General features: G+C 34.8%; 1 protein-coding gene across 4 annotated transcripts in view; it reads left to right on the forward strand.

The window, feature by feature from the left end:
* Positions 1 to 16821, forward strand: part of ITSN2 (intersectin 2) — a 71591-nt gene that overhangs the window by 18831 nt on the left and 35939 nt on the right. For 2 of the 4 annotated variants that reach the window (XM_087919422.1, XM_087919423.1), the window contains exons 10-18: positions 1264 to 1401; positions 1497 to 1576; positions 2015 to 2277; positions 2870 to 3019; positions 4406 to 4546; positions 8559 to 8646; positions 9000 to 9139; positions 11526 to 11606; positions 16463 to 16599. In XM_087919422.1, the coding sequence (XP_087775548.1) occupies positions 1264 to 1401; positions 1497 to 1576; positions 2015 to 2277; positions 2870 to 3019; positions 4406 to 4546; positions 8559 to 8646; positions 9000 to 9139; positions 11526 to 11606; positions 16463 to 16599 (1218 nt within the window). The remainder of the gene's footprint in view (positions 1 to 1263; positions 1402 to 1496; positions 1577 to 2014; positions 2278 to 2869; positions 3020 to 4405; positions 4547 to 8558; positions 8647 to 8999; positions 9140 to 11525; positions 11607 to 16462; positions 16600 to 16821) is intronic. The other 2 variants (XM_087919424.1, XM_087919425.1) reach the window with 1 other exon arrangement.

Consider the following 16821-nt stretch of genomic DNA (forward strand, 5'->3'; position numbering starts at 1 on the left):
CAAATAATGCTAAATCAAGCATTGTTTTAACTAAAGTTTATTGAATAGCTCAGATTTAGTTTTCCAGATAGAATAATCAGGGATTGCTTGACCAACTCCTGATATGATTTCCCTGTATTTCTTTAGTAGTAGCTGGTGTTTCAAATAACTTGTAGCGATGAAGAATGGAATTGTTTTGTGCGTGTACAACTTCATTATATTCTGTGTTCTTTGCTTTTGTGTTTATGGATATGGCCTTAGATGGATGCTTGCTTATGGATGTGGTTGCTAATCTGTTTACTTTTTTGTTGCTGCATGTGACTTTTTTATTTCTGTACATGATACATGTAGTATCTTGTATTCAGCATTATGTGCAGACTAGGTCATTATGCATTTAATATTGTACTATTATTCCTAGATTGCAAAAGGAGAGTATTGATTTTTTTTCCCCTGGATCGTTCATTTATTCATATAGCTTGTATGCTACTTTAATCTAAAACAATTCATTTTGCATGATACTGGAAATAAGCCATAAAAATAATATTTGCAATTATAATTACCACAGTACATAATCATAACAAAAGCATTACACCTTAGCAGCCTTACCAAATCATACCACAGGGAATACAAATTGATTCCCAGATGGATTTCCAGACTTCCATTCTTTTCACCTCTCGTGTTTAGGAAATGTGTTGGGATGAGCATGGAGAACAAGTTGTGTTTCACTAGAGGCGTTGCTGCTAAAGTTACCTTGGGGCTCAGGCTTATAGGGCTTTATAGATATACATCTCAATGTAGGTTGAAGACAATAGTTATTATCATACTAATAAGAGAATTAAGCAAATGTTGACTTTTTGCTGTTAAAAAAAATCAATAGCACACAACCACATAACCTAGCTGGACTATATCTGGAGTCCTCCAAATTGGTATGTGCGAATACATGAATTATAGAGAATAGGGAGACCATTGTCTTGTGGATGATAATGAATGTCAACTCACATCAGCACTAGCCTGTCCGGATCTCAGGAACATTTTGATATTTTATTTATTAAATTTCTATTCTTCCAATCTCCCCTGCAAGGTGACTCTTAGCAGCTTACATATTATAGTTGCGGATTTCCTACCTCTTCCTGCTTAACAGTACCTTTAAGTATTGTTTCTGTATCTAATTTTTCAAAGCTGGCCCTTGCTTCATCATCGATATCCTGGAGACATTGTATGCAAAGATCAAAGTAGCTCTCCCCACTTCCCTGGGTCCCTTTAACACAGATTTCTCTTTCCTAGGTCTCTGTCTGACATTGATGGTGATGGACAGCTGAAAGCAGAGGAGTTCATCTTAGCTATGCATTTAACTGATATGGCCAAAGCTGGGCACCCACTCCCACTAAGTTTGCCGCCTGAGTTTGTGCCCCCTTCTTTGAGGTGCTTAACACAAGGTGACATGTAATTAAAATTACAGAAAAATGCTAAATGAACTGAAATTTTTAAAAAACGACTATGTTCTCTTTTTCTCCTAGAAATGGAAAGCATTTGGAAAATATTAACTGTGCTCTGCCAAATTATCAACAAGAAGAGGAACCTCCCCAGAAACTTCCAGGTAACTAGGATCCCCTGTTTCTGCATTGCAATAGGGGGGTAAAATTTTGGGTGGGAAATGTTGGTAGTTTAATTATGTTAGTTATTTCTCTTATTTGAGATGCATCTGGCTTACCTTACTTTCGAAGCTGCTGTCTGAATTACAACCCTAAGGATTTCATGTGTGGCCCTGGTCCATTCTAATTAGAGCCATACATTTTCAACAATAAAAAAGATGAGAAACACCAGTAAAGACAGATGAACCTGGATAGAACACTCACAGCAACAGCGGGGTCCTTGAGATTTGAAAAGCCTCCAAAATAAAATTAAATGCATCTCCATTTGTCTTCCTTTGGTTATTGGATGGTTTCTACCATAATCCATCTCTTTAAAGTAATTGAGAAGAATATGACCTGATCAGTGTTTATAGTTCAGTGCCACTCACTGTTCTTTAATCTAGTTACCTTTGAGGATAAGAGGAAGGCAAACTACGAAAGGGGCAACCTGGAACTGGAGAAACGGCGCCAAGTGCTCCTTGAGCAGCAGCAAAGAGAGATGGAACGTAAAGCACAGAAAGAAAGAGAAGAAAAGGAGCGAAGAGAAAGGGAACGGAAGGAACTGGAGCAGAAGAAACAACTTGAGCTAGAAAGGCGCCTGGAAAAACAGCAAGAGATGGAGAAACAAAGGGAGGAAGAACGGAAAAAAGAGATTGAAAAACGAGAGGTTGTTTTTCTAATTGTTTTGGGATTTAACCTTTGGAAAATTTGTTTCAGTTTGTCAGTTCAGTAAAACTATTCCTGTGAGAGTTTGGGGCCCTTTAAATGTTCTCCTTTAGAAACTTTTTCCTTATTAAGGAATTATTTTATATTTTAGCTTTTATTCCGAATTCTAATTTAAGCAGCTAGTTTTATCTGGATTCAAATAAGTGCTCCTTAAAGTAAATGATAGTATAAATTTCTTGGGGTGCACTTTGTGAACCTGAGCATTGACTGGAATAAAGAAAAAAGTTGCATCTGATGAATAACAAATACCTTCAATTTTAAATTTAAGAAATTGATAGTATTCCATTATCATGCCTCCATTATTCTTCATAAGGTCAAAGAACATTGCATTGATTTTGCTGCAAAAGATATACATGGAAGCTTTTCTGAAAATTATGTACAGAATGTTGCATTCTAGGTTTTTTTTAATAGGCATTATTTTTATCTAAACTTTTTTTCTGAAGAAAATGAAAACAATAAATGAACACAATATTATTAATTATTCTGTTATTACATAAACATTGAGGCTGATAGTTTAGGTATTTTATTTTCAGGCAGCTAAACAAGAACTCGAGCGTCAAAGACGACTTGAATGGGAGAGGATTCGTCGTCAAGACCTTCTTAATCAGCGTAATAGAGAACAGGAGGAAATCGTGAAGTTATCTTCTAAAAAAAAGAGTCTTAATCTTGAACTAGATGCACTGGTGAGTCACACACTGCACAAAATCATAGCATTGCAACTGAACATTCTCTTTCGACTCAGTTGTTTTCCCGTGACTTCTACATATCTTTTGTCTACTTGCTTTAATTGTAAACAAATTGTAGATTTTATTTTATTTTTTTGCTTCTGTGGTATCATTTTCTCATACTGAAGTTAAGAATAGTTATTTGTAGAGACAAAGCAAATAAAGGACAGCATTAGAAGATTTTAAGAAGCTTTCGGGTATATATACACAGTTTCCCTGAAAATAAGACTCAACCAGAAAATAAGCCCTAGCATGATTTTTCAGGATGCTCGTAATTGAAGCAAGCCCTATCCCAAAAATAAGCCCAGTTAAGATTGGCAACCAGACAAACTCATTTTGTACTGAATTTTCCCCCAAATAAGCCCTAATGCATCTTTTGGAGCAAAAAAGTAATGTAAGACCCGGTCTTATTTTCCGTGAAACATGGGTAGTAGCTGTGTAGAAGGGGAAAACCTTGGTTCGTATTTCTTCAACTATGTTTTATTCATTTCAATAACATTTATCTTTGAACCGTAGTGATGTTATTTCTTGTGTTATTTTGATTTACATCCTCCTTTTCATTTCTAGAGCACTAAAGGAGTTAATAGATAAGAAAATACATATAAAATATAATAATATAAAATAGTTTTTAAAATCCACTTGAAAGCACCTGAAATTATCAGTTCACCGTAGATTGATCAGAGATTTACAGTTTTGCCTATAAGAAGTGGTAGAAATCTGTTTTAAGTAATTCACTAAATATTGATTTGTCAGGTGCTTACAATAGATCATCTTAATAGATCATCCAGTTCCCTGCAATCCAAATACTAATTGGGATAATTGTGTAGCTGAATTGGGGATATAAAATATTGAGCCATCCTCCATGTGGATCTTGAAATTACTCAAAAAAGATAGTCCAAAACATCCCTGAGTGTACCTTGCTAAAAAGAGCAATATTGTTAAAAAGAGTTGATAGTCTACCAACAGAATCCCTGCATTGTCCCAGTAAGTAGCTAACTTATATTAAGAATTAATGAATTGCTAAACAGAATATCTGGTCATTGCATTCATGTGTAGCATATCCATTCTATTACCTACCCAAGTTGCCCAGCATCTAGTCTTTACTTGCTACTCAGTGGAGGAACCTGGTAGACAGAACTCTTAAGAGAGTTAACTTTTACTTTGGCAGGTCTCAATCATACATGCCAGAGTTTGTATTAAATGTTAAAGAAGTACCAGGGGTTGGACTAGAAGATCTACAAGGTCTCTTCCAACTCTGTTAATCTGTTAAAAGTAATGCATAATTATATGTCAATAAATTTGTGTATTTTATTGATGTAATGTTTAAAATGTTTATTAATACAGAATGACAAACAACAACAGATCTCTGGAAGACTAGAAGATGTCCGTAACAGAAAACAAAAGTATAAAAATGAGTTTGCCAATCTAGAAAAGAAATGTGATATGGGAATTACTGAAATCAAGCAATTGGAACAACAGCTTCAAGTATGTGATATTTTATTAACTCTGAGATTCATTCCCACAAAATGATAGTCAATGCCGAGGTGGTGGGGAATATTGCATTTACTTGTCTATTAAGGCTATAATCTTCTGAGTATCCTCTGATGTAGCATAACTATTAATTTTAAAAAAATGTTATAAAGTTTTAGAGCCATTTTGATATAGTAAAGCACCAGAAACCAGAAGACAGTGAGTTTTAATCCAGCCTTAGGTACAAAACCAGCTGGTAATTTGGGCCAGTCCTAGGAAGTAGGCAGTGGTAAACCTCTGTAAAATCACATGAAGAAAACTGCAGGGACTAGTGCAGGCAATCAACAGAAATCACAAAGAAAAATGATTTTAGTTGGAACTGAATAGAGAGATAGATAAAATATATAATTCCTAAGGTGAAGGGTGGGGAGCTGTTATAGCATATGAGAGATATATATAGACAAGTGTGTGAATGCACCCACGCTTATCTATAATGCTGCTCTCTTTTGGGGTAATGCTAATACTTCCATGTCATAAGCACCAAAGTGCTTCCATGGTGAAAGGATTTGCTGGTGACATCACCATTGGGTAGCAACTTGGTTGTTGATAGTTGAGAACCAATCTACAAGAAGAGTTTTCAAAATTCGAGCCCTTGAGTTCACTTAACATAAATAATTTGGTCCTGATTTTGTTGTAAATGGGGTAGTGGAAGACATAATGTCCTTTATCTGACCAACATCACAAAGCAGAGACATTGTTTGACAGGGTGTCATGAAATGATGGAGATTTTATTTATCCATTCATGATGCAAAATTTTATAAATGATACATTCCTTATGTAAGGATAATTGATCCTGGAGCTGCATTATTCCTCTTTTCCCACTTTTTTATTATTGGAGATATATTCTCCATATCAGAATATATCTGCCTACATCAGAAATAGGTTTGGTTTGGTTTCATCCAAAGGACACATAATTTTGGAAATGTTTTGTTATAGTAGGTATATGAGGATTTTAAGAATTCATACTTAGGGGCTTCTGGTTTGAGTCTCTTCGGCGACAGACTGAAATCTGCGATCGTGCACGGTTTTGATCTGTGCTTGCCACCAGAGCGCCCCGAGCCGGCTGGTTTCGGGGCTAAGCCACCCCGTAGAGGTGGTGAAGAAGGGGGAGACTGCCAGCAGGGTTGAGGAGAGCCGCATCTCTCTTCCCCAGCTGGCCATTACTCCCTTTCCCGAAGGCAGTTTCGGCGGTGATCAGAAATGGCCACCTCAAAGAAGAACTGAGCCGGAAAAGAACGTGCAGGAGGAAGATAAGAAGAGAAAGTTTTGGTTGACCAGGTTAAAACAAAAAAGCAACAACATAAGGTACCCTGGAATTTAAATTAAATAACATTGTTCCCAAAGAAGATTTTGAAGCTGCAAAGGAGAGAGATTAGGGTTTTTTTTCTTCCCTTCCTTATACTGACAGCTAAGAGACTTAAGCAAGAAATTGAAAAAAATCCACTTTGACATTAATAAGCATCTAAGCTGAAAATAAAAGTCAAAGGGATAATAAAGATTTCTGGATATTTAAAAGTTTTTAAAAGTAGGAAAGGAGAAAAAAAAAGAATAAAAGGGCAGGATCTGGAAAAATGGAGGAGACTGCCTGGAACTAAGGAATGGAACTGTAAGTAAAAGGAACTTACAGTGAAATCTTAACAAGATTCCTCAAAGATACATTTTAACTGAAACTTGGTAACAAAATAATAGAACCCCAGGAAGAGAAAGTGGAAAAAAGAAGCAAGAAGAAACAGCCTTGGAATATTTGGATTACTTGGTGATTTTTGGTTTTTGCATCTAGATGACTAAAATTAACTGGGTGGTTGTTTAAAAGTCTTTAAAGTGGTATCACTCTTAGAAGAACTGAAAATGGAACTTAAAAAATGGAAAGAAGATGCATAAGAAGGGAGAGGTTCTTTTGGCTTCGTATTTCAATTCTTAGAAATGGAGATCTGGAACTATGAGAAACAACAAGAAACGCTTGCAGAACAAGAAGATTGGGACAAAGAAGAAGCCATCTTTAATGATCAAATAATTTTAAGTGAGGGGAAAAAAGAAAAGTGGGGAAAGAGAGTGAAAGGTTTAAGACTAGAAAAAACAACCAAAAAGTAGAAGGACAATTTGAAAGATAAGTATAATATTAGAAAGCAACAGAAGAGGGGATTATAGATGAGAGAGTTAGAAGTAGAGAGACGAGGGGGTAAAAAGGGGAGGGGGAAGAAGAGGGGGAAGAAGGCAAGGAAAAGAAATTGTAAAAGACAGAAACAAGAAATGGAGAAATAGGGAAAAGATGTAAGGATTGTAACTATAAGCTTGTTTAGAGATAATGGGTGAAAATTTAATTGTAAAAGGAATTCTGCAAAGGTACATAAGATAGCATTGTTATATTACAAACAAATAATTTTAGAAAATATGACTAAAATGATGAATAAAATATTTACTGTAATGTAGTGGAATGTTTGTTAATAAATAAATGAATTAAAGTTGTTAGGGATACACCCTAGCAAGATCTGCAGGGCAGTCAGGCAGGCAGGCAAAATATGTGAGATATCGTGTTGTGTAGCTTACACTCAGTAAAAGCAGATACAGTGCCAATTAAAGTAGTTTTATTCCAGCAAGAGTTAAAGCATAGTCAAAACAGTCCATATATCATACACTTATTTCAGTCCGTCCAGGGAGTATTCATTTGCAAAATTCCAATGTCGAAAATGGTCAGTACACTTACAAAATAACAGTCCGGTGATTTATCTCTTCGCAGTAGAGAGAGATATGCAACAAACTCAGAAACTCCTCTCTTCCGTTTGCAACTCCAGTAATTGCCAGCAAAGCGTCAGGGAATCGTCAGCTTCTCATCAGCATCTCTTGCTCCCTCTTATGGTGGTTTCACACCACACCCAAAATACATGCTTTGCATTTAAAGTAATATACACTTTAAACTAAGAATCATAGCTTATATATATATTATCTTACCCAAACTAGTTAGGTGACCAATGTTATACCTAACAAAAGTGATTGAGAGAATTAAATGGGAACCGTTTAATTATTAGTAATGATTTATAAAAATATAAGTGAGAAATATGGGAAAAAAAGAATTAACTATGGAAAGTTTAGAAGTGTTCCCAAGGAAGTATGATATTTAATTGAAAAGAAATGTTAAAGATGTTAAGATTTTAATGAATATTAATGATAGAATTCAATTGGAATGGAATGTGTGTTTTATTTACATATATATATATAATCTTTTGTTTTTAAGAATATAGTGTGTATTTTAAGAATGTACCAAGCAAAATTCGATTGGATGTATTATATTGAATCTTAAAGGTATACATTGAAGCTTAAATAAGAGTTTGAATGGATAAAATTAAAAGATATAAAGGTGTCATACTCCAATTGGTAACTACAGGGAAAAATTTGTTTAATAAGAAAAGATAATATGAAATTGAAACAGGACAGACAGAAGTATAAATATAATGATTTGAATTGAGATGAGTTAATTAAAATAAAGTTGAGAAAATAAAAGAGGGGAAAAACTATGAGGAAAATATAAAACGGTAATAAGATATGGAATAGAATATAAAAATGAGCATGAAATTGAGTTTTGTGTCTGTATGAAGAAGTGATCACCTGGGACCATGCTATTTTCAAAAAAAGATGTTTTATTTGTATTTTGTTTCTGTGAAAACCCAAATAATTTTTTCAAAAAAAAAAAAAAAGAATTCACACTTAGGAACTGGCCATTTCTCCGACTGGGGATTTTAAGGTGCAAAATTGATATCTGAGTCTGATAATTAAAAGAATTTTACCCTGTTAATTTCTCAAGAAACATTGAAAATTTGGGCCATAGTCACTTGGAGGGTACTTTAGAAGCCACTAAATGGGTGCAGGAGTGTTTTTCCTTACCTGTATGCTTTCATTTGTATTATCAGATTATGTCAAACACATTATGCTGGTAATACTTTTCTAAAATATACCACCCTCAACTCTACAGGAATATCAGAATAAGCTGATTGCTCTTGTTCCTGAGAAACAAAAATTAAGTGAGAAAATAAATCACAACAAGATTACTAACTCTTTTGGTAAGTATCATTGGTCTTATGTGTACATGTTTGTGAGAGTGCATTCATTCAAGAGTTTTTTCCTTCCTCACATGAGATATGTCTGAAAAGGAGTTCTGAGATCCCCTTTTCAGACACACACAAAATCTTCCCATTCCTTTTTGTACTGTGAGTAACATCACTGCATAGCAATTTGACTGTTTAAGGCAGCTCTCCCCTATAGTTAGTCAAAGACTAAAGTATTAGTAAATTAAGTAAATATATATATACACACATGCATACACAAACACACACACACATATATATATATATATTAGGGGCAAAAAAATAAAAATTTGTAAGTAAATATTAAATATTTGATCTTTTTTTTGCAGATACACCTCTAAATTCACTGCAGAAGAAATCATCTGAAAAAGAAGTATTATGCCAAAAACTTCAGGAACAATTAGATACATTAGAAAAAGAAACCACTTCCAAGCTGTCAGAAATTGATATGTTTAATAAGCAGCTCAAGGTACATTTTGGTTGTAGCCTTTTATTTAAGTATCAAGGATTGTTCATTTAGCAAAATGTTCTTTCTAATTTATTCCTTCAACCAATCAAGCCTTGTGTGGTATCTTCTGTTCATGAGATCACATAAAAATGCATTTCGTTGATGATACTCAAATGCTTGCCCATTTTGCCCATCTCTAACTTGATTTTAAAAAGAATTACTACCAGCGTTTTCCAGTTTGGCCCATTTACACCAAGATTCACATGTGTACTATTTTTCATATTGTAGGGTTAATACTCAAAGTAACATCCACTAAAATATTGAATGTGAACCTTGGCATAGGTACATAGATGAAAATAAGATTTGCAAATACTGGTTTCCTTAATTAATAAAAGCTTATATATAAAATGTAATAAAAACAAAAGGCCAGCTGTTTCATTCAATAAGTTCATTGTTTGAGATACACCTAAGCAAATTCTTGGTGCAAATGAAGTTAATATTACAACATTCTATTCTCCTTCCATTCGGCTACAGAATGTATGTCACCACAGTGAGAATTGGGAATATGCAGATAAGGGGAAATATGGAGAAAACAAAAAGCTTGAAAAGAGTGAGAAAGCCAAAAATGTGTACAAACTGCAGTTACTAAGCTTACTCTACTCCATGTTCTTTTTATTAGCAGTTAGGTTTTCTACTCAACCTCTTTCCTAAAATAAAAGTGTGCTTTCAAAATAGAGAAGCAAGGGCTTAAGCTACACCTGAAATCTTCCTTACCTGGCATACTTAGTAGCAATGTCTTCTTTTCTTTCTTGCTTTCTGTCATCTCCTCCCAAAAGCCGTGATTGCAGCATGACAGAGAGCATGATTCAAATCTCTTTCAGAGCCAAAGATTATGAATGGAGGACTTGAAATTGTCCTTCAGCTGTCAAATCCTAGGCATCAAATGAGATGAATAAGTTGTTTAGTGACAGTATTCCCTGCTACATTACAACATATTTGTGTTTAAATTATAAAACATATTTAGATATATATACATGCATATTAATTGGAATATGGAGAGCTGGTAAAGCTATGTTTTTTGATTAAGAGAATCTTGGGAGCGCGGTGATTAGTAATTTCCTATTAACAATATGTGTCTGAAACCTTTCCATGTAGCTGATAGATAATAGAGTATGTCTGTAAATGCAATAAAGGGAAAAGTCAGTGCTGCCATCACTTTCCATTCTTTACTTTCTTGTTTTTTTTCCCTTCTCTAAGTGGACAGCATAGGCAGGTGATATGGAAGAAGCAGCTTTCTCTTCTCAGTTACATAACTGAGCACTCTTGTGACTGATTAAGTTTGGAAAATTAGCCTAGCCAACTACATATACAGTCCTTGCTTAATTAGTCCTTGCTTAATTATTACAATTAGGACAACCAGCTCTATCAGTAAGCAACCAAATCATTAAACAAGTAATCATGTGACTGAAGTAGACTAACCTCACTCCTGCCACAGTTGTTAAATGAGACAACACATGACTGTGACTTGTGATTTTACTGCTTTCCATTGACTCTGCTTTTTGGAATGGTGATCCCATAACTCTGGGATGCTGCAGCAGTCGTAAACACTTGTCTGATGTAAAAGTGACAAAATGGCAATTTTGTGACTGCAGAGATGCTATGATGGCTGTAAGTGGAAAGACTGATTGTAAAACTACTTTGTCAGCTCAGTTTTAGCTTCGAATGATTGTTAAACATGGCAATCATTAAGAAAGGTGAATCATATATGCTGTAGAACTGGGCAAGTGAAAGGAGATTGTAAAGGAGCAGCTATGTGATCTGTTTCATTAAATGCTATTGTCAAGAGGATTGGACCACAGTTCCTGACCTGTCTGTTCTGTCTATGTCAAGGGGTAGAGCAACAAATATAAAAGTTTTTTTTTTGATAGTCTGCTTCCTTGAGGCCAATTCCATTGTAGTGCCTATTTTCACTGTAGAGCTTACATGCAAATACTGTAGAAAGATGCCCATCCCAATCCTTATAAAATAGCACCATTTCATCTCAAGCAGGAAGCATCAAAGGGATCAACAGTTGAAGGAATGCCCATTTCCCAAACTCTGCCCAATTATGTTTATGCATTCTATAGCATGCTTGACTTATTGTAGAAAATGAGAATAGAAATGGAATGGCATATGCAGCAGAAGAAATGATGGCTGAATAGGAACATTGCAGAGGACAAGAGTTTATTGCTGATCCTATTTGTGAATCTAATGTTACTAATTTTGGCTATAGAAGACTCTGTCTCAGAATCAGAACTTTGATTGCTTGGTTAATTATTCCAATACCTTGTCATAACCCTTAAATTCTCCACCTTCACAACAATCCCAGTGAAAAGTTTAACTGCTTTTTATCTGCCTTATCTTACAGTGTGAGACTATGGATGCTTCTATTCTTCAGTGCCTTTTGTATCTGCTAAGCTGTCTCAACAACCTCTTCCTCTTACTTAAGGTTATTTTCTAATCTTTGGCCTTTTTTTGCTTCTAATAATTTCCATGTTTTCTGTGTGTGCGTGTGTGTGTTTTAAAAAAATAATTTGCATTTCTGTAGCACTTAAAATATTTTCCTATTTGGTGCTCTATTGCAGGAACAGATTTTATTTGCCTTCTGCTTGCTTTTAAACTCTGTCTACTAACTAAATATTTTCAATTGTGGGAAAGGGTAGGAATAATCCTCATGTCACTGCTTTTAAGCAAAATCCTTAAAACTCTCATAGTGTGTGATGGATGGATTACTACTCATTACCAGTTTATCTGAAGCAAAGTCCTATCTGTAATCAAGATTGTTATTATTTTGTCTATTTTGACCATAGAAAAATGGTTGTCTATTATATGTATAACAAAGGAAAAGTGTAAGGCCAGAATTCCCAGAATAAGTAAAAAAAAAACACTTTGTGAAAAACAGTCACTGCTTCTCCCCAGACCAACAAAAATCCACAGATAGAGAGATAGAGATATGCTTTATTTTGCCTCAAGAACATTGACAGAAACTTTCTTTTTAGGTAGTTACAGAATCAGAGGGTGTTGGATTAAGATCATAAAATCTCAAGACTACATAATCCTGGGAGAAAAACCTTGTGAAATTACAAAACCCATTACATGTTGACTTGCTCTCCCATGTGTTTTGCTTTTTATAATAAACTAACTGCCAAGTAGACTATCACTAAGGCAAGCTTTATATGTCGAGAGTAAAAATTTTAAGGTTTTTGTTCCCTCATTTTTTATATCTTTAGACTATTTTCAGAAACCCATTTGATTACCTCTTTGCACCCAAGTTCCATCCCACCACAACAACTGCTGCTGAACATGCTATATATAGGATCATCTTTGTTTGGCTTTTCCATTGTAATAATGTGACAATTACTCTGATAATTTGCATATAGGCTACCATATATTGCCTTCATCTTTTCCCAGTTTCCCCTTAGATCAAAGAGAAGAAAGCATTTCCAGAGCTCTTGACAAGGAAGTGTAACAGTATTGGTCTTTTGTAGCAAAACAATAGTGTGACATGAGATTTTATAAATTATTGCTTCAACACATGCACTGAATATTACTCTGAAAAAGAACAAAGGGAATTATAAAACAGAGAAGTCAAGGAGAATTGAAATGCAGGACATACAACAGTGATAATTGTATTAGCTATGCAACTTTTCTATGTTAATAATTGATTTATTAAAAACATCTTTCGGTATCTGCTTAAAATCATAGATTATACAGTTGAACATCATTGTGAATTCTGACTTTCATTTTTCATTATGAAACTAGTCTTTGTGTCACCATTGTTCATAAATAATCCCTTTGAGAACAGTCACAGAGTATCCTGGGACGTACCAATATTCATACTCTATATCTGTTCACAGAGTAACTGATCAACTTATTGTTTTTGGAATGTTGCATAGAATTTCTGATAAATAGATTATATAAGAAGATGAACAAATATATCAATTCCTCATTTTGTCAATATAATGAGTGAATAAAGTTGGCATTTGCTTCCATCACAGGATTTGTTTCCTGTCCAGTTTTAAAGTTTTGTGGCTGCTTTCAGAAAATACATGTTTTTGATACTCCCTGGCATTCCATTATCCAAACTAGGTAACATCATCAGTGCTAGTGTTTCAATGCTTCACTAGCATTGATGATGTTACCTAGTTTGGGTACAAGATCATTAAGAAGCATCACCTGTCTTTGGGCATGTGAAAAAAATATTATATCCCTCTATTTAGTATCAAAGCACATCCAGAAGGCTCAGGATGACAACTCCATATAACAAGTGTAAGATAGGATTGTGCTAGCCTATAGCCCTGTGGAAAGGGTGTCCTGCCTGAGGTGCACTTATTTAGAATGGGATAGGAATTTTGCCAGGCTATATTAAGCCACACAGGTCCTTTTTTTCTTGGGCCATTGGTAATATGAAAAGACACATTTTTGAAAAAAAGGGGGATCTTACAGTTTCCGCTGTTTCTGCAGCAAAGCAGTTTTGGAAGGTGGGGAGCAATCTATCTTTTCCTACATGTATGATGGAGAAAGACTGGCAGGTACATGCTAGATATGCAAGGAATGTTCTTCTGTGTATGTGCAAGCACAATTTTTGAAGACTTGACCTGGCACTTGATTTGGACCAAATACTCCCATTTGAAAATATTAAACAATGGAATGAAAGTAAGAGCAAGGGATAAATACAAGGTTGTTTTATTTTGTACAATTCAAAATAACATTCATAATGTGTTTTCTTCCCATTTTGCTCACAACAACCCAGTCAGGTGGATTGGGCTGAGAGACAGACACTGACTCAAAGTCATTCAGCCAGTTTCTGTGCTTAAGGAAGGACTTCTGTGCTTAAGGAAGGTCCCTCCAATGTCTTAGTTTCTAATCCAGCATCTTAGCCACTATACCAGAGTAACTCTCAGATTTTGTAATTCATCTTGATCATTTAACAGTTGGTTTGACATTTGCTGACAATGTCTAATAGTATAATACAGTTACTTGATAATCATATGGCTGATAGTGTACTAGAACAGTCCAATTTTCTGTACTCAATTTAACAATGGCATTGTTACTCAGTATAAAGGGTGATTGCAGGAAAGAGACTTAGCCAGAACTGGCAGAAACATTCAACCCAAGTCAAGTAATTGGCACACAACCTTCTAACACTGAATTAAAAAAGATTATTCACAAAGAGTCTCTCATTATTCAGACAGGATGTAACATACCAAAAGATCTTGAGAATCTTTGAGGAGGAGCCTTCTACGCATCAATGTTTTTATGATTCCTTCCAGTAATTCCATCCCCAACTACATATAGTGCTATAGTTTACAATTTATGGGTATTATTGTACGAAGAATATGCAGATACAATAATTATTAAAGTTTTTTTTTTCACTCTTTGTTGATGGGGAAGCTTTGTTTGGAAAATTTCCCATCACCATATGGAAAGCTACTCAAATATAAATAGAATTAATAGTGGTCTAATTGAATCAGAAAAAAATGGGGATGAGAAATACACCCAGCAAAATACATATTGTTAATGAATGTGGTGGGCAAAGTAAATGACCTGGACTGAGATACGCAAGTTCAATGAATAGACAACTAGAGGTGATTTCTTGGTCTGGCCTACTTAATGGGGCTGCGTGTGAAACATATTACATAACTAAAGCAAGCCTGATTTGAAGATTAGCAGATTTCAGCAAAGCATGTAACCCAAGTATGAAAGTATTCATTTATTTTTTCTTCACTAATTACTAGAGAAAAGTGAGGGACTGAAAAGAACCATTTGAATAGTTCATTGAAGAACGTGATGGCAGGTCAGAAATGTAGCGGGAAATAGATATGAACAGTTCAGCTACTGATTTCTGTTCAGAGACTTTGTGTGTTATGTTTGTGGTATTGGAAATGATAAAAAAAAAAACCTCAGAATATCAATAACTCTGTCATACATTCATCCTTAGCCCCTTCATTGTATGAGATTGGAAATGAAACATCTATGTCTTGAGGTTTTGGAAATGGGTGCAATCTTTAGAGAGCTTAAATGTGTAAATGTCACGAATTACATGTATACTGCAGGGTAAAAACTCTGTAAAGATGATGCTAAGCACCCTCAGTTGATTCAGTAGTACAGTAATCACAACACTCTATATGTTATCCACAAGATGGGCATGTTGACCTTAATAATTAAGGTTAATACAAGGTCTTTGCAGAACATGATTGAATAAAAATAATAATTACTCGATGCCTGCACCAGTAAACATGTAGTAAAATGATAAAGTAAACATGCAACAATTTACATATATTCTAATTACCATTTCTTCCGAGATTAAGTAGATCCTTATGTGGTCTTGAAGCTCATACAAGGCTCTATTCATTTTAGTTGGGAGGCTGAGGCGGTGTTCATAGATTTTAGATTATTTATTTTTATTTCACATTTTTGAGCCGCCCATCTCTCCCAAAGATGGTCTCCGGGAGTGTACAGTAAAACAGTATATAAAAGTTAAATTTTTAGAAATAAAATTTTAAGTTAAAAAAAATGAAAAATAATGCAAATTTTAAGGCGGCAAGAATAACTAAAATTTTGAAAATTGGTTGACAAAGGCATAGAGAGGGCACTAACAAATCCCAGTAGTAGAGAAATAACAAAATATTCATGCCTCAGCAATTGAAAATCGTCTCACAGTTTAGGGATTAGAATAGAATCATACAGTCTTCAAAGTGTTGGCAGGTATCTGTGATATCATGTCAGGTAGATTGAGATGTCCTCTTGCCATGCTGTAGACATCGCTACAAGGCTGTAGCAGTGGTGAAGAAATGTAACTTTTTGCCATCGTCATTACAAAAACATGGATCTAACTTGTAAATTTGGAAAACACACATAATAAGTGATTAGAAAACTATGTTCACAGCAGCAGTTTTTCTGCACATTTGCAAAACCATGAAGAATGACTTTAAATGTTTTTTAAAGGCAATTCAAATGGTATGGAACAGAGGTGGTATTCAGCAAGTTCTGACCAGTTCTGGAGAACCGGTAGCAGAAATTTTGAGTAGTTTGGAGAACTGGCAAATACCACCTCAATGGAGATTTTACAGTATCCATCCCCTGCCACACCCACCAAGCCATGCCCACAGAATGGGTAGTAAAAAAAAAAATTGAATCCCACCACTGGCCTCAAAAGCAAAAAATAAACTAAAATTATTTTGTCTTGATCTATATGATTGGTTGGAAACTTGCAGGAACATTTGGATTCAGAATATTAAATGGAATCACTTCTCTAAAATCTGCTTGCCTTTTTGCTTACTTAATTTTGTGCTTTCTTAATAGGAACTAAGAGAAACTTACTGCACACAGCAGAAAGCACTTGAACAGCTCCACAAAATCAAATATGAAAAAATTCAAGAACTGGAAAGAAAAAGAACTGAACTTGCTTTGAAAAAAAGAATAGAAGATGAAACTACACGGTAATGTGTTAAAGTGTTCCTAATTTTTCCTCTAGCCCCTTCATTTTATTCTTTGTTTCCGATGAATAAGCAACAATTAATGCAGAAACTGCATTTTGAGAGTCCTTATGCATGCTAGCATTTACCACTCTTTACTGATTCAATTGCTGTGACAAAATTAAAATCAGGCTTAAGTTTATTTCTAACATTCTGCATCAACATACATGCATTTCAGTGAATAGT

This window comes from Pseudonaja textilis, chromosome 1, assembly GCF_049901715.1.
Source record: "Pseudonaja textilis isolate UNSWEBS1 chromosome 1, rPseTex1.2, whole genome shotgun sequence".
In the NCBI taxonomy this organism is placed as follows: domain Eukaryota; kingdom Metazoa; phylum Chordata; class Lepidosauria; order Squamata; family Elapidae; genus Pseudonaja; species Pseudonaja textilis.